The 22263-nt window shown below is 40.3% G+C and overlaps 1 protein-coding gene across 2 annotated transcripts in view; it reads right to left on the reverse strand.

Moving 5' to 3' along the window:
* RIGI (RNA sensor RIG-I) overlaps positions 1 to 22263 on the reverse strand; it is a 484815-nt gene that overhangs the window by 191289 nt on the left and 271263 nt on the right. For both annotated transcript variants that reach the window (XM_069239695.1, XM_069239686.1), the window contains exons 5-7: positions 15143 to 15256; positions 8925 to 8975; positions 1703 to 1807 (exon numbers count right to left, since the gene is read on the reverse strand). In XM_069239695.1, coding sequence (XP_069095796.1) covers positions 1703 to 1807; positions 8925 to 8975; positions 15143 to 15256 — 270 coding nt within the window. The remainder of the gene's footprint in view (positions 1 to 1702; positions 1808 to 8924; positions 8976 to 15142; positions 15257 to 22263) is intronic.

Raw genomic sequence — 22263 nt, forward strand, 5'->3', positions numbered from 1 at the left:
TATTAGCCTCACAAAATGCAGTGGATTCACAACAAGAACGAAAACAATAGTAATAATCAGACCAATAACAGAAATAACATTAAGAATGATAATAATAGTAAAAATGGCATTAATTTTCTGTTTTGCTTATTATCCCTGTTGTAGCCATTTCTAAGCGCTCGAAACGTTGTGTGTTATTACCACGCAATTTAATTGCGCTGTCAATATCCAAACGGGCATTGGAGCATCAGTGTCATATTGAGGATTTTGGAGGTCTCGGGCAAGACGTATTTTGAGGCTCCTGTTTGGAACAACTTTGAATTCATTGCCCATTTTCTACTAATTCAAGCCCAACGACTTTAAATTAATTGCCCATTTTCTACTAATTCAAGCCCTATTTTCCTGAGCAAAAATCACTCAGACATTAAAGGTTGAGATACATAAATACGCATGAGTGAGCTAAAAAGAACGTTTACTTTCCCAGTGGGTCCCTGGAAGGTAGGGGCCCTGGGAGATTGCTCCTAACTCTACCTGCCTTAAAATGTCTCTGCAGAACACATTACAATTTCGTAAGGAAACTTGTGAACGATTACAAGATATAATATCATTTTATTTGTGGAGGATCGATAAAATGTGAGTACCTCACGGATAAACTCAGATTTGGGATTAGGCCAGTTGAAGGGGAGTGAAGGAGAGGACTTTGCGAGTTGACCAGTATCATTGTAAAGAAAGAGTCCGACATTTGGTATAATTCCCAGCCCTCTCACCTCATCCCCACAACTGTCATCAAAACACAAATTGTGCCAGACCATTTGGTTTGTGGAGAAAGAAAGTATACAAATTAATCTGAGATATTTAGCGATGGGGAGAAAAGTGATAAGCATTTTGCCAGTCCTTTGTAAATTAAAGGTCACATGCTTTCCCTTCACAGGTAAATTTGTGTGCCTGCCTTTTATATTTTTCCTTTGGGAGGAAAAACCTCCATATTATACCACAGGAACATTTTCTGAGGTTCCTATGAGATTTATAATTGTATAACAAACTATTCTGCACTTTGATGATGTCATTCAGCAAGGAGAATTAATCTCTTGCACCAGAAGATACACGCTACTGCCCTTGAAAAGAGTGATTGAGGGTATGTAAATTAATTGACCTTAATTTAAAGCATGCCAGGCAAAACAAGGCAAAGTGACCCACCTTAAACAAAAGGGCTGTGAGTATGTCAGGAGCCAGTCAAGCTATCCCTGAGTCATGCAGAACTCCAATTAACGTAATTGTGGTCAGTAGTGGGCAGTGTCTATTGTCTTTAAGAATCCCCCCTCCCATCTACCGTAAGACTGGAGCCAATGCCCCCATCTCCAGATGGCCAGCAGATGTTTTGGTCGCATGGAGCTTCTCCATTCAAGTACAGTCCAACCACTTTAGTCCATTTTATTCATAGGTAAAACGTACATTGCCAATCTGACAGAGACAGGGTGAACCCTGCCTGCAAATGTGCAATAAATTGTTTGTTTTGTTTTGCAAGCAAGCATTAGGTGTACTTTTGTCACCAGTAATGATGCACGCAATCATTAGACTCTTTGTAACACACAAAATTGTACCCTCTCTCAGGGGTCCACCAATGAACGCACTTCACCCTTTCTGTGAATGATAGTTCTTCACAGCTGTTACAGCGTCAAAATATATTCTTCTCTAAACATAATGTAAATTGTGATAGTCTTACCTGTAGGGGCACATATAATTGTATTTTTTCCACCTAACGCTGGCCGGGCAAGCTCTTTCTGATAATCCCTCAGTTTAAAATCTTTCTTCATGCCAAATGGAACTTCTAAACAGGAGAAATGTGTTAAAAACATACAGTTATGAAGCAACATTGGGAAAAAATAAATTAAAATGACAATATTTGTGAACCATTGCATCAAGAATGAGTGACGATTGATCATGGACTCGGAAGACGTCACTCAGGAGGGAGAATGGGACAAGGCAGTGAGAGGGAAAGGGCAACTCCTGCAGGCACAGAGGCAGCTCCTTCGCAATGGTGGCGTGTTCAGGGAGGGGCAGGGCTGGGCCACGGGAGGTGGGAGGGAGGAGGAGGAGCAGAGTGCACCTAAGTGCGCATGTGTGTTTGGCCGGCCGTCTCAGGCCAGCCAAACAAACATGCACACTTAGGTTTCTCCATCCTGGCTGTGTTGAACATCTCAGCTGGAGAAACTGCACATGCCCCGGGGATGTGCCTGAGCAGCAGTCCAAGCCTCTCAGACCAATCCTGATGCTGCTTTCATGCTAAGTTTAGCATGAAAGCACCGCCAGGATTGATGAGGAGCCTGTGCTGGTGTCCAAGTGAATGGTGGGACACCACGAGAAGACCAAAGGAGCTACGCAGCAAGAGGCAGCGGCAACGGGAAAAGGTATGTTTTTTTAATTATATTTTTTTTATTTAGTCCCCGTCCTCCTGTCACTGTTCCACCCCTCCCCTTGAGATTTGCGGCCGCTGCACAGACGAGCTACTCATACATGGATTGTGTAAGGATTAAGATTATCATGCAGAGCAGACTTGTGAACTTCACACGATCTATATATTTATAGGTGTGATGAGGTGATGCATATGATACTCTGCTAAACAAAAAGCAATGCTCACCCAGGGGCTTCATGTAAGCATAGTGAAATAACAGTTCACACAAGTGTTAGGTATGTGAGTACAGGAAATCTTCACAGTTATTAACTCTAATGACACAGAGAGGTAATGATGGTTTTCTCACAGAGGCCACCGTAACAGTCACAGAGACGTGGTAAGGCTCTACGCCAGAGGCACTGAGCTCTGCCGAGGAGCTTCGAGCCAGTGGCGTAGCGTGGGTTGTCAGCACCCGGGGCAAGGCAAGTAATTTGCGGCCCCTAACCCGGGGCAAGGCAAGTAATTTGCGCCCCCTAACCCGTGGATTTTAGCACTCGAGTCTCTTCCAAGATGTTGAGCCCGGTGCGGCCGGCCCCCCCTGCACCCCCCACGCTACGCCACTGCTTCGAGCAGTGGCTATTTAAATGCTACTATACAGCAGCACTTGGAAGTACATTACATGACAAAGAAAAACAATCTAGAACATAGTCATAGCAACGCATAACGGTCAATGCATAGAACAATTGTCCTCTTTTGAATGCTGCTCCTTCACAAGATAAGTAGCACTTTATCATCCTTTCATACTGTATTGCCTTATTACTTATTGTTTGCTTGCAGTTATCAATTATCTTACTAACCTCCCATTTGCAATTTATGGAAATCTGTTTTTCTTCCCAATTTTTGTAACTTATTATTTCCTATTAATCCATGTTTCCTTTACACAAACAGCTTCAGCCCTACCTTGACCTGACTTCAATTGCAGTTCACTCCAGCTCTTTATGCCTCGCCATGCCGTGTTGGAATCCGATTCCTGACATTGACGCGCTCACTTCTGTCTGATGGGCCATCTGACACACTGCTAACACAGTCGCATCTAGACCCGATTCCAGGCATTGACGTGCTCACCGCAGCCACTGTAACAGGTCAAAACACTATACGCCAGCCTGCACGGTCTGACATATCGCACATTGACGCGCTCACCCTGGCCACTTATTGGCCTAAGCACTATCAACTAGACCTGATTTCTGAATCTAGCACACACACATACACACACGCGATTAAACACCATTTTGCCTTGGGGTCAAAGCCCTTAATCATAATTAATTTTTCCGTTCTGCATTCCACGATACTGCATCGTCAAACTTGACAGTTGATGGGTACATTTTCTCTTCAGCCAGCTGATTATCGATTCCCCATTAGTAAGACTAGCATCTTTATATTTTATACACTGTTTTGCCTCTTGAGAAAGCTATTTTGCATTGTTTTCTGCCTCTTCTTACTGATCCCCATTTAGTCTGCCTGTGCATACTACAATATTATAGTATCTCTGTTATCGATTACAAAAAAAGAAAAGAAAATGTCTGAAGAAGGAGAACACTTCTCTTTGATCCCAGAGGTTAAGATTAATGAAGAGCTAATTAGGAAGCTCATTCAACATGGGATGCGGTATTGTGTGCACAAGACTATCAATCAAGTAATAAGCAAAAAGAAGCAGAGCAAAGGTTCTGATTTTGAGACCTGCTCCATATCAAAGGGTGAATCTGATTCTAACAACAAATGCGGAAAAAAGAAAAGGAAAACATGACATATGGAGAAAGAGTCTTTCCACTCTAAACTAATGGAAGGTCAAAGCACTTTTAAAAAGGTTGGCGGCTAAGCACCTCAAAAATGAGTTTTGTCCTATGTGGGACAAAAAAGAGGGGTGTCCCATGAGGCAAAAATGAATTGGATGACCCTAGTGGCACACAACAAATAAGTACTCTAAATCAAGAGTTCGGGGATCAGGGTTATGAAGAAGACATGACCAATGAGCATGTATTTGAACTTGATCAAGGAGAGTTGGATACTGATGAACTCTTTAATGACAAATCAACCCCTTCTACTTCAAATGATGTCATTAAAAATCCCTTGGGAGAGGAGATGTTTTCTCCCTACAATATTAGACACAAAATACCCAAGGAGCTCAGAATGCTGGCCCACGGAACATGTGGGGAATTCCATTAAAAAGTGGATAGGAAATGCACCTGAAAAAGATGCAAGCAATTTACTCAGAACATAATGTTCATGGCCACTGATCCACAATAAGGTGTGTCTAACTTCCAACTTAGACCCTGAATTTATCAAATTTCTATTCAAAATGGGCCACGACCCAAAAAAAGGTCTTGAAAGGTCTCTGAAACTTTGTCAAGATCGTCTGTTGGACATAGTTGGTCCTCTAGCAAGGATAATAGATATATCTGAAGAGGCACACACTAAAGGCCTTCCTATTGATTTGGCTCTCCTATGAGGATAGAGCCAGCGGGCCATGGTTCTTTTGAGCAATGCCAGTGCTGGGCTTAATGCTGAAAGGTGCAAAGCAGTACTCCTAAAAAATACCCTAAGCTAGGAGATTTGGAAGAAAAAGAGACCTCCGTAAACCATCGAGGATTGCTCTTTGTGGATAACATAGTCAAGAGCCTGGGAAAATATGTGGCTACATTTACTGATCTGATGAAGCCCAAAGTAATATGCACAGAGTTTTCAACCCAATTTTTGGCAGGGCCGGCAGAAGGGGACTGTCAGTTGGCCAAAACCCCTAAAGGTCCGAATTCAGCAGTTCCAGACCAAGAGGAAGCTATGGTAGAGGTTACCAGACTTGGAAAACTGCTATGCAGGATCCCTGGTTAATACAAACAGTACAAGGTTTCAAAATAGATTTTGGGGATATTCTCTCTCAAACTTTCATTCCAAAAGAACTTGTTTTAAAAACAGAACATCAGGTAATTGTAGATAAAGAGGTAGAATCTATGCTAATAACAGGTGACATCCTGGAAATAGGATTAGAAAACAGAGTACTCACCAGCACACTTTTTCTAGTACACAAAAAAGACAAAGGTTGGCTTCCAATTATAAACCTCTGAGATTTAAACAAGTTCTTAATTTACAGACACTTCAAATTGGAAGGGATCAATCTTTTAAGAAACATATTACTGAAGAACGACTGGTTGGTGAAGTTAGATCTGAAGGACACCTACTTCACAATCCCCATGACCATAGAGTCCTAACCTTATCTTCAGTTCACCTGGCGGAATCGCCTTTATCAATTTGGGTCTCTCCCATTCAGACTGTCTTCAGCTCCTTGGTACTTTATGAAGGTAATGAGACCAGTAGCTTCCTACCTCATAGAAAGGGGTGTCAGAATGATTGTTTATCTAGATGACATTTTGATAATGTCCCTCAGCTATTCACAGGTTCTGGAGGACTTGAAATTAGTTATGTCCCTGCTGGAAACTTTTGGTTTTATAATCAAAGAGAAATCAGTTATTGCCCCTTCTTACTCTCTGGAATTTCTAAGCTTTACAATAGTCACTGAAAATGTCATTCTTCTTCTTCCTTTGAAGAAGATTAACAAAATTCGGAAAGAAATAAGATAAGTTCTCAGTAGGGATTCTTCAACTCTGAGAGAGGTAGCAAGACTTTTGGACCTATTATCCTCTTCCATTCAGGCTATTTTCCAGGGCCCCTTGCACTACAGTGTCTTCCAGAGGATAAAAGCGAGAGCTCTCCGTTCAGGTCTTTGGTACAGGGACAGAGTTACACTACAACAGGCAGCAAAGACAGAGCTGACTTGGTGGCCTGATAATTTAGATGCTTGGAATGGCCGGGCAATTTTTGTTTGTTCTCCAGATTTCATTCTGGAACCGGATGCAAGTATGAACGGCTGGGGTGCGCGTCTGGGTGTTCAGGAGACTGGCGGATTATGGTCAAACGCAGAGCGACTACATCATATAAACTATTTAGAATTAACTGCATGACTTTACACTCTCATGAGTTTTAAGCATTGCTTGCAAGGCAAAGCAGTGTTATTAAAAATGGACAATGTATCTGTGATAGCTTATATAAATCGATAAGGAGGTACTAAATCCATGGATCTGGCAGTTTTAGTGAAGAAACTTCGGCTTTCCAGTCTAGAACACAGAATCACCTTGAGGGTAGAATATTTGCCTGGGAAAGCGAATGTGTCTGCGGACAGGAATTCAAGATTTTTAAAGGATTACAGCGATTGAAAACCGAATGAAATATGTTTCAGGAAACTATTCCAAATTTGGGGTCCATTAGAAATAGATTTATTTGCGAATCAACTAACTTTTCAACTGAAGAAATACTACAGTTGGATGCCAGACCCAGGTGTTCTGGTGGTGAATGCATTCCAACAGACCTGGAAGGAAATGAAAGCATATGCCTTTCCTTGTTTCGGAATGATCCAGAGAGTTCTTCAGAAAGTGAGACAGGAGCAATGCTCCCTTATTCTAATAACTCCATTTTGGGTTTCACAAGCGTGGTTTCCTGTGACTTTAGAACTCGCTTGCAACATTCCATTCTTTCTTCCTGCCACAGAGAGTGTATTGAAAGATGTAGATGGAAGAGAACACCCACTAGTACAGACAGGCATGTTGAACCTTCTTGCATGAAAGGCATCAGACAATCTTCTGAGTTGCCAGGCCTTTTGGGTAGAGCTGTGGAGCTCCTCGAGGAATCTTGGACTCCAGGAACTGGGTCCAGATATAAAGGGATCTGGAAGATCTGGGTATGTTGGTGCTTGGAAAGGGACTTCAATCCCATGGAGGCTCGTATAGTTGAGGTGGTTAATTCCCTTGTAAATCAGTTTGATAAGGTTCTAAGCTATAGGACTATTAATTGTTACAGATGTGGTATTTCTGCTGGTCACAATATTGTTAATGGTAGGCATGTAGGAAAAAATGTTTTAGTTTGTCGTGTTCTTAAAAGCATTAGGTTAAGAAGACCCCCCCAAACTGAGATATCAGAAATTGTGGGATGTAAACTTGGTTCTTACCTTGTTTTCTGGTTGGCAAGGTAATAGATATTTTAAAACTCACTATGAAACTTGTATGTCTATTATGTTTAACCTTTTGTCGTAGAATTTCAGATGTCAAGGCACTGGAGGTGGGCAACAGAATTTATGACCCCGTCGGAGTCAACTTTGGTATTATAAAAAGAACAAAGACAATGTCTGGCACTCTTTTTTCTCCTAGATTTGATACATGCCAAATAATGTGTGTAGTTGATTGCATAAGGGAATATGATTCCCGTATGATTGAGATTCGTCCTGATGGTGCTAATCAACTATTCATCTCCTCTGTGAAACCCTTTCATGCAGTCACTATGGCAACAATTGCTAGGTGGGTAAAATGTATTATGCAGCAAGCTGGTGTAGATTTACAAAAAATCTGTACACATTCTTTGAGAGGCGCCATGGCTAGCCAAATCTTATGGAAAGGTGAAAGGTTGGAGGACATAATGAAAGCGGCTGATTAGTCCAATGCTGCTAGTTTTGCTAAACATTATTGTCAACCTATCGAACACATGTCAAATGTGGTCTTGGAGCGCCACCAACATGCATAATAGCAGCCTCCGGTCTTGTAACAAAATAGCGATTCTCAAAGTGTCAATGTCAAGAGAATCTGAATTTCATTGAAGACACAGAGGCTAACATTATCCCCATCTATTTTCTTCCTTCACAACTTTTTTATGTTATAAATCATTTAATTTAAATGGGAAAGTTTCAAAGAAAAGTTTAAAAAAGAAAGGAGTAATTTATTTCTTCTTCGAGTTTCAAATAAGTATCAATATGATACTATAGTGTATTACTTGTTCGTAACAAAGTCTTTCTATTCAATTGTTCTAACAATTTCCTTTTTTTTCAGATAATTGGCAGTAGTTTGAATCTTCTGGCTGACTACGTTTCCTGTCTTGGTGGTTTTTGGTATTGTATCAACTTGAGAGAGGAGTTCAAGTTTTGTTACACAAGTTGCGCTTTCTAAAAAAAGGACAATTGTTATATGCATTGACCTTTATGCATTGCTATGACTATGTTCTAGATTGTTTTTCTTAGAGATGTAATGTACTTCCAAGTGCTGAAGTGCAGTAGCATTAAAAGATTTATGCATAATATTAACCTTCGTGTCTTTCATGATATTCAGATTTTCTTAACATTAGCACTTTGAGAATCGCTATTCTGATTGAGGGGATTTACCCAGATGCTACCACACAGAGCAGAAGCTGTGCAGAAGAACTATGCCTTGTGAAAGGCAACCACTTTAGCCTTTGGCTCACAGAGAATATTGGATCACTGAGAGTTGAGAAGAACTGTGAGAAGAGAGTTGTGCTAAGGGGACAACATTGTCACATGCCACAAAACACCTAACATTCATGCGCCATCCCTGCTAATCACCATTCCAATGTAGTGGGATTTTATGCTTTGTGATGTGATGCAGGCTTGCAATCTAGTCCCTGGGAGATTATAGGGTCAGGAGAATAGGCACACAGGACTAACCTGGAATTTCTGATGAATATGACTTGTTTCCCTCTGGCAAAACTGTAGAACCTGAAGACCAAAGAAAACACAGGCCACATTAAGATAAAAATATTCCGTACCTGAAAGAAAACTTATAAATGTTGGGAAGCTTGTGCATGGGATGTCTCCAATCAATAAATGTTTGCTCAACTCATACTATCCCACTCACCCACCAAACCAAATCTAACATCACAACACACAATTACATCATCCTGCCGACTCATGAAACATATTATTCCTTCAATCCCATACTAGTCAGTCGCACCATCAACAGCCTAAGGGAACCTTACATTAAAGATGCCAGAAAGAAGTCAAATCACTATGCCACAGATCAACCAAATCAAAGAATGTCACATCCTTTCCTCCGGTAAAGAGCCACTTTAAACTCAGACAGAATCGTGATGTGAACATCATAAAAGGTGCTGAAAGAAGAGCCAAAACATGGCTGAATCTATCCCAAAACCATTATTGATACATGCATCATGAAATCCTCCGACTCAAAAAAAGACCACATCTTAAAAATAAGTATGACAACACACTGGTATTGCACACCATCTCCCACTGGGACTTGACAGTCACTTGTACCTCTGATGACCATCCATTGATGGGTGAGGAGGAGTAAACTGTGGCCACCTAACTCTCCTACGGAAATCATTGACAACACTCTCAATCACACGCTTAAGAATTTCAGAAGAAAAATATGTCAAGGATGATTTGCAAGCCATAAGCTTAAATGCATGCAATATGCAAGTGAATAGTCTGCTTAGTCATGCAGAGACTATGCACTTGTGATTTTTAATTCAACCTACCACAGTGAGTGAATCCAGGTGCTTGTTAGAGAGGCGGGCAGAGAAATTCTGCCCAGGCGTGGTGAAGATTTATTCAGTTTTAACTAAGAGTCTCCTGAGAACGCCCTTGCACTGCAAAGTGTGTCTGCAGTACTCTGTTATAACAGGGGGATGAGCGAGAGAGGGTTTGCACCAGTAATTGGCACTAAAGAAGTGGAACCCTCAGTTTCCACTTAAAAATGAGGTATTAATGGGGAAACTGGCAATCTCTCTTCCAATTCCCCAGTAATCAGTAACAACTTCATGGTAATGCAACAGGAGACCCCACCAAGGCCAGGAGCTTACCCGATTCCCTCACAAAGGGGGTTGTGCCTTCCATAATGCTCAGACTATTAGGAGACTTTTCCTAAACAGACCACAATGGGGCTGTTCAGCATTACGATCAGGTTGGCCATTGCAGATGATAATCCCATGTGGTTCATCTATATTCTGGAGCATAACATGCAAAAAGTATAATTCTAAGAGTCATTATCCAAATAAAATCTGCTCCCAAAATTCTGTTTATTGACTGCTGTGCATCACTGCTTAGCTTGGATCTTCATGGCCAGCACTATACCAAAGGCCACCACAAACAAGAAGTCTGCTTTGCATCTCTTCATTTGTTCAACCATTGAATAAGCTACTTTATGGACTTCTAAGAGCCATGTCCACAAATCAAGTTCATCAGACAGTCTTTTGTGTATAAACCCTGTAGAGTTAGTCATGTACCAGAACTAAATAGCTAAGAAAGAACGGTTATAGTGTGTAATGCCGCAATCAAAGTCATTCCTAGGTACAGGTTATCGGCTCCTTGAGTTAACCACTCAAGAAAGACCTAATAACATAAACTCAAGTAGATGCATATAGCAGGAATACTCCGTGAGTAGTAAGAATGAATCATAGTAATCAAAAGTATTTTCAAACATTATTCTTTATTTTGCTCTTGCGGAAATTACTCTGAACACAGCCAATGCATTTCATTTCATCCCAAAAGCACTTTTGCGATGTGATTCTATAATACAATGTTGCACTTGATTAAATGTACAGCTATAGTTGACCTAAATGATTACAGTCACTTTTGTGCAATGTTTAGAGCACTTCAGATTGCAAATATTTAATAAAAACATAAGCAGACTATGATTTGTTTGTAAATGAAGGAATAATAATTTGCATTTAATTGATCTAGTAATTGCACTGCCAGATTTCACTGGCCATAGACATTTTCATTCACACAAGAATGGATGGAAATTGAACATCGTTTACCGAGAGATATAATTAGTTGAGAAATTACATTATTCGTACAATTGTGCTGACTGATTGAGAGATGTCAGCTAAGTCTATGGTGGTATTTCCTTAATAATGGCATCAATATCATGAATTGAAGGTTTATGATGTTTTAATAACTTTTACATGGGATTTAAAACATTATGACAGTAGGAGTGCCTACTAAATGGGAAATTGGGATCAAGGTGCAATATAAATGTTCTTTAAATACTATTGTATTTATGGAATTTAGTATTATTCTAAATGTTCATTTTTCCTTTTGGAGGATCTAATATTCGGACATATGCGGATCTCCTCAGTTGTCAAGCTAGCAGTATGATAATGTATTCAAGGAAATGTACTTTTCAGTGTGGTTCTGAGAGAAGGATGCCATTTGAGATACATGAAAATGAAATATAAATTAGGTACATTATTACTCTGTAATATAATGGAATTATACTCGGTGCTTGTCAGGTTTATAATTAGGGTCACATCATCTGTTTGATAAAACTTGTGTCCCTAAAATCGAACTACATTTTTGTAAGCACATGTTTTTAATTTTGTGTGTCAAATGTTACTTTTGTCTTGTATAGTGTTTATAGTAGAAATGTTTGTAACATTTACACTGTTATATTTTATGTATTTTTATAAGCCCTGAAGAAGTCCCAGTGCTTATGAGAGGAAACATGTTGGCTGTGTTCATCATAATTTCCACAAGAGAAAAATAAAGAATAATGCTTTGACTCCAAACAAGAATTCTTTCTTTTTTATTTTGGATGATGGTTTGAAAATATTTTTGATTACTATGGTTCAATCTTACTGCTCACAGAGTGGCCCTTCTTTATGTGTGTACATCATGCACCAAACTGTAGGTTTAAAGGCTGGGCATTGACGAGCTGTTGTCTTTGTAAGTTTCCTTTTAGTTTTCCCAGATTGACAGAATTGTCATGTATAAGATTGTCTGAGTAGCCAGCTTCCCCATTTTGCACCCAGATAAATCACAAGGTGGTGCCCTCTGTATGAGAGCCCACACCTCTATATAGGTTAGAATTGTGCATTGTGGGGGTATAGGGATAGTCATCTAATTAGCTTGAGTTCCTTCATTATGAAGGATAACATAAAACTAGAAAAGAGGAAACTGGAAATAGCAGACACAAAATAAAAACTGGCAAGATTTATTAAGCCCTTGTGTTGCCTTTGCATCACACAAGGAGGCACAAGGCAACACAAGGGATTAAGTGAGATTTACTAATCAACGCAAAGTCATCTTGTGTGGCTCTTCGTGGCTTAGTAAATCCAGAGTAACACAAGGTAGCACAAATCTCTGGCAAGCATTGCCCTACAGTGGGGAGGCATTCCATGGATGGAGCACAAGTCTCAGCACATAAAAAGATAGGACAGTCCTATCTTTTTATGTGTGGAGACTCCACAGTCGCAAAGTTACTACTAGTAAAATACATTTGTGAAAAGCCAACAATCGTAAACCTGTAGTGTAGATTATTTTTGCAAATCAGTCCCACGGCTCTTAAGATCTGGCCATTTTGCATTAAGGGGCATATTTATACTCCGTTTGCGCCGAATTTGCGTCATTTTTTTCGACACAAATTCGACGCAAAACTAACTCCATATTTATACTTTGGCGTTAGACGCGTCTAGCGCCAAAGTTCATGGAGTTAGCGTCATTTTTTTGCGTGAACACCTTCCTTGCGTTAATGATATGCAAGGTAGGCGTTCCTGTCTTAAAAAATGACTCCGATGCTATTGCGTCGGATTTATACTCCCGGGCAAAAATGACGCCCGGGAGTGGGCGGGACTAAAAAACCCGCATTTGCGCCGGATTTTAGCGCCTGGGTCAGGGCAGGCGTTAAGGGACCTGTGGGCTCAGAATAAGCCCAGAGGTGCCCTCCCAAGCCCCCAGGGACAACCCCTGCCACCCTTGCCCACCCCAGGAGGACACCCAAGGATGGAGGGACCCACCCCAGGGAAGAAAAGGTAAGTTGTGGTAAGTATTTTTTTTTGTCTTTTTTTTTTGTGGCATAGGGGGGCCTGATTTGTGCCCCCCTACATGCCACTATGCCCAATGACCATGCCCAGGGGACAGAAGTCCCCTGGGCATGGCCATTGGGCAAGGGGGCATGACTCCTGTCTTTGCTAAGACAGGAGTCATGTTAATGGCGTCTGGGCGCCCAAAAAAATGGCGCAAATCGGGTTAAGACGATTTTTTTGCCTCAGCCTGACTTGCCCCATTTTTGGACACCCAAACGCCATTTTTCCCTACGCCGGCGCTGCCTGGTGTACGTGTTTTTTTTTCACGCACACCAGGCAGCGCCGGTCGGCTAATGCCGGCTAACGCCATTCAATAAATACGTCGCCCGCATGGCGCTTCAGAATGGCGTTAGCCGGCGCAAATTTTTTGGGCGCAAAACTGCGTTAGCGCAGTTTTGCGTCAAAAAGTATAAATATGGCCCTAAGTGTCTGAAAAGCAAGAAACCACAGATAACTAGGCATTTAAAAGGTGGAAATATTGTCCCTTGGCTCACTATGTAAGAGGATTGCCACAGTTGTTAAATGTGGCTAAGAGGTAGCACTAATCCTAGAGTAGCCTGATAAACTCTTAGCATGAAAATAACACTACAAGGCATATTTATACTTGTTTTGCGCTGAATTTGCGCCATTTTTTTTACGCAAATTCAGTGCAAAACAAACTCCATATTTATACTTTGGCGCTAGACCCGTCTAGCGCCACATTTATGGTGTTAAAGTAATTTTTGGGATGTGGAAACCTACTTTGTGTCAATGAGATTGAAAATAGGCATTCCTGTGCAAAAAAAGACTCTGTGGCCTTAGTGCCATATTTAACTCCCGTGATAAAATCACGCACGGGGGTAGGAGGGGTCAAATAATGGCGCAAAGCTTGGCTTTGCCCCATTATTTAACGCCTGGGTCAGGGCAGGCGTTAGGGGACCTGTGGGCCTATTTACATTGTGGAAAACCATGGAATAAGCCCACAGGTGCCCTCCCCATGCCCCAGGGACACCCCTACCCACACCAGAGGGACAGCGGAGGATGGGGGACCCCATTCCAGGTAAGTATAGGTAAGTACAGGTAAGTATTTTTTTTAAGTGCCATTGAGGGCCCTGAAATGGGCCCCCCTACATGGCACTGGGTGCAATGGCCATGTCCAGGGGACCCTGGCCATTGGGGTGGTGGACACGACTCCTGTCTTTTTTAAGACAGGAGTCATGTTGTATGGATGGTCTTGCCTCAGAAAATGACCCTAGGCTGGTTATAGTCATTTTTGTTTACTCTAACCCGCCTAACATAATTTTTAGTTGCAAAACCCCATTCTTCCATACCGCCAGCCCCACCCGACTAACGTCATTTTTTTTAACGCTAGCCTACCCTTTGCACTGGCTTGCACCATTCCATAAATATGGTGCCCGGTTGGTGCTCAGAAATGGTGCAAGCCGGTGCTAAACCTTTTGGTGCAAAACTGCAGTTTTGCACCAAAAAGTAGAAATCAGGGCCTACATGTCTAAAAAAATTAAAAGAGTAATCTAAACTCATATCTGCTTCGACCTTGATTACGCGTGCCTCAGAGGGGTAGATAATATTTATTGCACGCCTTAAAAAAACAATGCACAATATTCTGGAAATTTGCACCATTTGTGAAGAATAGCACCTATTACGCATTTAGCCCTAAAAAATGGAGAACAACGTGGGCACTGCATGATCTGTTAATTACCAGACCTTTTCACATCTTAGTTTTAACAGGTTCAACCTGACAAAATTTACCAGGGGAAAAATTCTAAGGTGGTCTTCATCACTCTTAGTAACCTAGTATCACTCACTATTAGTATCACACTGCTTCCAATTGTTATCCCTGTGCAAATAGGCAAACACTTATTGGGCTTCAGTTTTAGATTTTTACTATATAATGCGCCAGTGTGTGAAATCAACATTTAAAAAGACTAAAAAGAGGGATGTGGGTGTACAAAGAACAAAACAGTGAAGGAATAAAGTATCAGAGAGATTGCAAAAAGTTAAATAGAGTGTATACCTGAAGCATTTTTCATTTACAGCTTGAATTGTTAGATTTCCACAAACCTGAAGCCAAACATTCTTTTTCGGGTTCCTCCGAGAACTGCAACACGTTGAAAGCACTTGTGTTTTCATCCATCTCACTTTCAGTATCTTTTCCACTGGAAAGCTCTTCATTGCCTATTTCAGAAAACAAATCTTGTCATCATTTTTATTTTCTCCTGAGTCTAAACTTTCAAACTGGTTTCTTTACAGAAAAGGGCCTGTTTTGGGGAAATCTTATTAGCACTAAGCTAGCTGTTTTTCAAACAGTCTGGGTACTTACTCTTTGGGTGACACACAGCACAACAAGAAATATTTTAAATGGACTCGTTCATGGACTTACCTACCTTCAAAGAACGAGCAATAGTATTTGAGTAGCAAGTATGCCTACTATTCAAGTAATAGAGCATTTAAATTAAAATGTCTGCAGGATAGTGCTGTAGGGCACAAAGTTAACTGTGGGTCCACACAAATTAGATGAACTCAGATCCATGTAGATCCATGCAGCTAGACGTACCCTGTCTTTATATGTAGTGATCAAAGTTAACATGTAGTGATCAACGTTATCAAGTTATAAACATCATATTGATTAACTTTCCTCTATCGTCTCAAGTTGAAGCATTCCATGTAGTTTTGAGCTTGTCATGTGGGCTGTAAACCTCTATGGGCATGTTTGAAATGGCAACGTTTGAAAATACTGAAATCATTATGGAACAAGCATCGGCAATGCAAATCATGCTGGCTTTCATGTACTGGAAATTCGACGAAGTATGAAAATGAGATTACAGCATTTTTTATTTTTTAATGAAAGAATAGACTGTAACATTTTTTTAAACAATGTAGAAAAATAGTAGACAAAGTGTGCAATATTTTTTGTAAAGCTATATTTGTAGAAATAGTCCATGAAGAGGATGTTGTGAGATGTTTGAAGTTAGGTGAGACTTTTGGATATTTCTTGTATTTTTCCATTGCAGAAAACAATTTCACATTTTACAGGTAATTCATTTACAAGTACGTCTTCAAGATTGACTGTAATTGGTTCGATTAGCAAGTGGTTTAGCAAAATATCTGTATTTATGTCCATTGATTGTAAAGTGTCACTTTGAAGTTGTCTTGTTGTAATTGTCAAGTTTGTTCCTTGTCTATTTTCTATTCCTATAATTTCGATTTGCAGGGTTTCTGGTGGTGCCTCTATCACCTAATAAAAACAATGAAGAAAATAAATATAAGAAAGTGTTACCATGTAAATTGTGGTTATGATATGTGCATAGCAGACACAGTATTTGTGTTTGGATACCTCTAGATGGCTGTTTCTTGTAGTATTTAATATTTTTTCTCCATTAAATTGGTAGACTGAAACATGTGATATTAGCACATAATCCCCTGGTGTAAAATTAGCATGTGCGGCTTCTCTCCATAATGAAACTTTAATGGAATCTGTTGCATCTTTTATTGTAATTGTTTTGACGTCTGTTGGTTGTCCATTGATATTTACCACATGTGTGGGTTGGGTCTGAAAGGAAGAAAACCACTAATTACTTGTTGAATTGTATGTAATCAATACCATATGAAAAGGTGTTATGTACCATATGAATAGTTTTGTGTGGGACAGACTTACCTTTTGAACTGTTCCAGCAACACTTAGAAGAGTTTTGATGTTTGCAATCTTTGCTGTTCTGAGTGGTGAAGTGGGCAGGGGTGGAGGATTTAATAGTTGCTCAGCTTGGTATTGAATGTTAGCTGGTATTCTTAGTGGTGGTATTCTGCTAACCTTAGTTTGTTTTGTGATAACAATGGTATTTATGTTTGGAATGTAATTTGTAATGAGAAGGCCATAGTTTGGTTTAGTGTAATTGTATATTTCGCCATTGTAGCATGTCGCTTTTATTGCAGCGGTTGTGTCTGCAAGTGCCAGATGATAGAGTACTCTGCTTTCACTTTAGCATTTTTATAATTTATTTGTCTTGAGCACTTTATGACGTTGACTTTAACTTGCAGTTGATATGGAATATTTTCAGTTTCTGTAGCATCAAGCAGGCTCAGCAAGGACATCATCTGTAAGGAACAAAAGCAGCATTAGTTTATGCAATATTTTGTTTTCAAAATTAGTGCTGTAAGATGTTTTTTGTGTGTGTTGTAAACTGAGAAGGTATGCTGACAATTAGATAATATATAATTTAATGCATAGTTTTGGTTTTGAAGACTAGAATGTGCAAATGTTAAGCTAATGGCATCCTTATTGGCTCATGCTACTGTATTACAATTAAAGAGTGGCAAAGTGTGAAAGTGGTGTGTTTGTATAGACGTTGTCTAATATAGGCTGGCAATCAGTTGTATATTAATGTATAATTTGTGTATATAAATATGAATACATAATTGTTTATAATTTCATTGCTTCAGGTGTTTGTTTCCTAATGTCAATGTCAATAGCACCAATGAAGGTGTATTTGAGAATTATGTGCTGAAGTGTTAAATGTTCTAAGGTTGTTAGTAATGTTTGGAAAGGTAGTTTTGGGAGGGCATATAAAAGTTTGATTAAAGGTTTTTTTGTGTTGTTAGTTGAAAATAAAGTATGTCAATGCTGTTCTGTGATGGGTTTCAATATGAAATGAGAATGAGAGCTATTCATTGTTAGTGTTTTGTTGGTGGAGTCTGTCACTGAAGTAATATTATGTGCTGGTAATTCACAGGTAGTTGCTATGTTTTCAATCTTTGAACATTAAAAGTAGAGAGCATTGAGTAAACATGTTTGGATCTCAATTACTAATGCATTTGAGTTATACTTTGCACATAGGATTGGACTTATTTGTGTACAGAAGTGGACTTGGTTATTATAGGTGCTTTTCTCCAATTCATGCAATTTTAACAATACTATTTGGTTGAATCAGAGTAGCGTGTACATGACATTTTAATGTATGTTTACTATTTTCTTTGTACCACATAGCCAAAATGGTGACATTGTGTAATGGTGAAGAGTATACAAAACGTTCTTAGGGTGTCTTATAGTATTTTCTTTATGGTTCTGTCTGATGTTTTTCTTAAAGCGAATAGTTTTTTTTTTCAAAATTGTAGTTGAGATACATGCTGAATTGGTGTACGAGGTGTGAAATGTGATTTCTTCCTTGTTGGTGGGATTGTTTGCATGTGTTTGGGTGATCAAAATATGTCCAAGCAGGTTTTGGTTGTTTTTAGTGTGGTGTGTATGTTGCACAAATGCTATTGCTCAATTTGTTAAGCCTTCAGATATTGCCACATTACATCTGAGGTCATATTTTATGGATGTGACTAAACTTATGTCTACTAATCCGGGGGCGAGTGTGAAGACAGGCTGTGAGATTTCTGAAATATGGGACCGGCAAAGGAAGCACATAGAGCTGTCTCTTGTCTTTGTCATTTTTTGCCCTGGTTGGAGAGCCAGTGGCTATTATGCTTAAAAAAGAACTGGCAAACCGGGGCATTAAACTAGGTTATATGATACACATGGTGTTGCCTTACTCTGATGATGGCTTAATTTATCTAAGGGATCTGCTGAGCAAGATTCTGCTATGCTGGTTTTGATAGATCAATATGAAGACCTGTCAGATTGATGCACTAACTGGTCCAAGCCCCCATTATCACATTATGAAGCTATGAGGCACAGGACGATTGATGAGCACCCACAGCAAGGGCTGCAGTAAAGTGTAGGAGAACTGAAATAGCTGGGTATTCAAGTGGTCAAGGGGCCATATTATTAATACTGACATCATGAACACAAAAATAGTCTCCAGTTAGCCCTAGTTTCACACTCCATGCCAATATTTCTTAATAAGTAATTCCTGTCCTGTTTAGGCATGTGCCTCTGATAGACCTTATGCTGATTTTATCTATTTGATATGGCCATTTAGTGGATTGTTTCGGGGAAGAAGTGGTGACTCGTTTAAAAAGAGTGGTTGGAAAGTAAATAGCCTTAACCTAATAACACTATATTGCACTCAAAAGATGTAAAAAGAAAATATACTATAATTTTTCAGTATTTGCCTTGTAGCTAGCAAGAAGAAGAGTGGTGTTACACTGGTTTTGAGCAAAGGGACGAAGCACTGATGCCTGGAAAGAGTTTTTGGTGATTGGGCAATTGCTGAAGAGACCTGTATGTAAAGAGTTTGTACTGATGAGAGGTTTGATGAGGATTTGGGAAGTAGAAAAGAGTTTACAAGAGAAGTGATGAACTATGAAACCCTGTAGTCCAAGATCAATTTACATGAGGGTTTATACTGTTTTCTCTGCATGTGTTTTAAAAATATGTCCAACATAAAAACCTTATTGTGACACTGCATAAATTGGGAGATATTCTGATGAAACATTGTGATGAAAAAATTAACTTCTATTGGTAGTTCTTGACCTGGATATTTTTTTATTACTACTATTCTGTAGGTATGCTCAGTGCCGGATTACCAAATAGGCAAAGTAGGCATCAGCCTATGGGCCCCACTCCTTTTATGGGCCCCACAACAAGTATCAAAATAATATTGATATGATCTTGAAAGAATATTGCAATCAAGCTTTCCCAAAGTATTTCCAAAAGATAGAAAAGAATGAATTGACTCAAAGAAATGAGAACTTTACCTTAAATGCTCTAGAAGATACTGTATTAATGTAATGTACCCATTAGCAACTTAAAGTACATAAACCATTGACATCAGCTTCATATAACAGTTTGTCTCTTAAAAGATCATTTTCTTTGAGCTGTCAGTTTGTAAAACAACTTGGTGCAAACTAAGTACATGTAATGCTTAGTTTTATGTAATAAATATTGTTTGTTAAAATTGTTGGTTGGTAAAATTTTACAAAACTACAGGAGATAATTTGTGGGGACTGGAATTTTGACTGTTTATGGGCCTCCAGAGCATTTAATCTGGCATGCTGCTTGCTACTTATAAAGCAATTGAACACTGTTTGACCTGTCAGCCTTAGGGTGGTCTTCCTCAAAACCTTTTGCCTGCTTGCCTCATATTTTTGCTGATTCTTTTTGTTGGCCTTAGGACTCTGAGCACTTTACCACTGCTGACCAATGCCAAAGTGCATGTGCTTCTCCCCTAAACATGGTAACATCGGTGTATACACATTTGGCATATGTAACTTACTTGTAAGTGCTCTGTAAATTGGTATACCATATACCCAGGGGCTGTAAATTAAATGCTACTAGTGAGCCTACAGCGCTGATTGTGTAACCCACTTGAGTAGCCCTTTAAACATGTCTCAAGCCGCCATTGCAGAGCCTGTGTGCCATTTGACTGCCACTTCGACTTGCCATTTAAAACCCCTACCCAAGCTTTAACTCCTCCTTTATTACATATACATCACCTTTAAGGTAGGCTCTAGTTAGCCAATAGGGCAGGGTGCTATACAACAAAAAGGGCATTTACTCTTAAGTTTTACATGTCATGGTAGTGAAAAACTATCAAAGTTGTTTTTTACTACTGTGAGGCCTACCCCTCTCAAGTAAACAGTGGAAATTCCTTAATACACTTTGAAGCTGTAATTCCTGATTGAGAATGGGTAGCTTTGAAGGATAATAGCCACTGGCTCTTTAAAGTCACCCCCACTTTAAAGGCACTTTTGGGTTTATGTACTGGGTCCCTGACCCCACCAAATCAGTGGCGTAACAATAGCCCCCACAGTCCCCACAGTAAGGTGGGGCCCTGAGCTTTAGTAGGCCCCCCTCCAACACTGTGCATGGGCAGAGGGCCCCTTCCTGAGAGCTCCTGACTAGGTCTGGAGCGTGCAGCGCCCCCTTTATGTATTTTGCAGGGGTGCCCTCAAGTTTTGTTACACCACTGCACTAAATTAGACACTTCTGGACCTACAACTGGACTCTGTCAAAAGACCTGCTATGCTACATCAAGGACAGGTACTCTGCTGGACTGCCAACCTAGAAAGACTGCTTTTCTGCTGTGCTGTCCCGCTGTCTGCTGCTCCTTGACCTTGCACAGGGAGAGCTGGACTCTGCCATGCACCCCAGAGTAATCTCCAAGGGCTTCTTGGCTTGCCTCCTGTTGCTAGAGACTCAGGGATATTTAAGTCTCTTCCCATCCTCCTGTGCCTGGTTCATTGGAGTCAGACCTAGATACTTGCTCCAGCGAGCATTGACACATCGCCTACTGCAAGAGGTAGAACCAACATATCGCTGTTGTTGCGGGAGTAGAACTGGTGCATCGACTTCGGAACAAGAGCTTCACCATCGCATTATTGTTGCATTGGAACCACTGCATTCCCGGCACAGCTGAAGGATGATCAGAGCATATCTTCAATGCGTGGAAAAACCCGGCTCATTAGCTTCGGAACCAATGCTTCAATATCTCATCAGAACCACTGCATCGCCTCCACTCATGTCAGAAGATCAAAGCATCCCTTCACCGTGTGGAGAAATCCGGCGCTTTGGCTTCGGGACCGACTTATCACAGCAGCGGCCCTTTGTCTTCAGCAATGCCAGCACCAAGTGAGGAAAATCAATAAATTTTGTGTCCTTGACCAGGATTAAGGTACTTTGCTCGGAGGGCATTGCGTGGGTCCTGTAGCTGCCCTGCGCTCCATCACAGGCAGCCTGAACTCTTGACTTTGTCCCGGTCCAGCAGGACCTCAAGTAAGCCCTAAACTGCTATTTGCTTCCAAGTGCAGGAACTCTTTTTAATCTTTAAAAATTCATAACTCAACTTCTACTCATTGGATTTTTGTTGTTTCATCATGATTTATTTATAGAATAGTAAGCTATTTATCTAAACCTAAGTGGAGTCTTTTTGTGGGGGTTTCAGGTTATCTTCTAGTGTTTACTTGATTTACCCTGACTAGAGTGCCATACTTGGACTAGGTGCATACCCCTGTCTACAGGGGACCCCATTTCTAATAAATACCAAAAGGCATCTTGGCACTGAAGCTTACAGCACTCCCTCAGAGCTTAAATCATAATGTTTTAAGTTTCCTCCTAAATACTGGCTGGTTAGGGGGGCATCTAAGATCCGATGGTAAAGTATTCTAAGCAGTAGCCACTATTACGTCAAAAGAACTCCTACCCAGATGGAATTTCCAGATCTCTGGTCCCTTAAAACATTTCCAGAAGAGCAAAAGGTCCTCAGGGGCATGTATGCAGAAAGCACTTATTTGATGAACAG

Source organism: Pleurodeles waltl, chromosome 1_2 (assembly GCF_031143425.1).
Source record: "Pleurodeles waltl isolate 20211129_DDA chromosome 1_2, aPleWal1.hap1.20221129, whole genome shotgun sequence".
In the NCBI taxonomy this organism is placed as follows: domain Eukaryota; kingdom Metazoa; phylum Chordata; class Amphibia; order Caudata; family Salamandridae; genus Pleurodeles; species Pleurodeles waltl.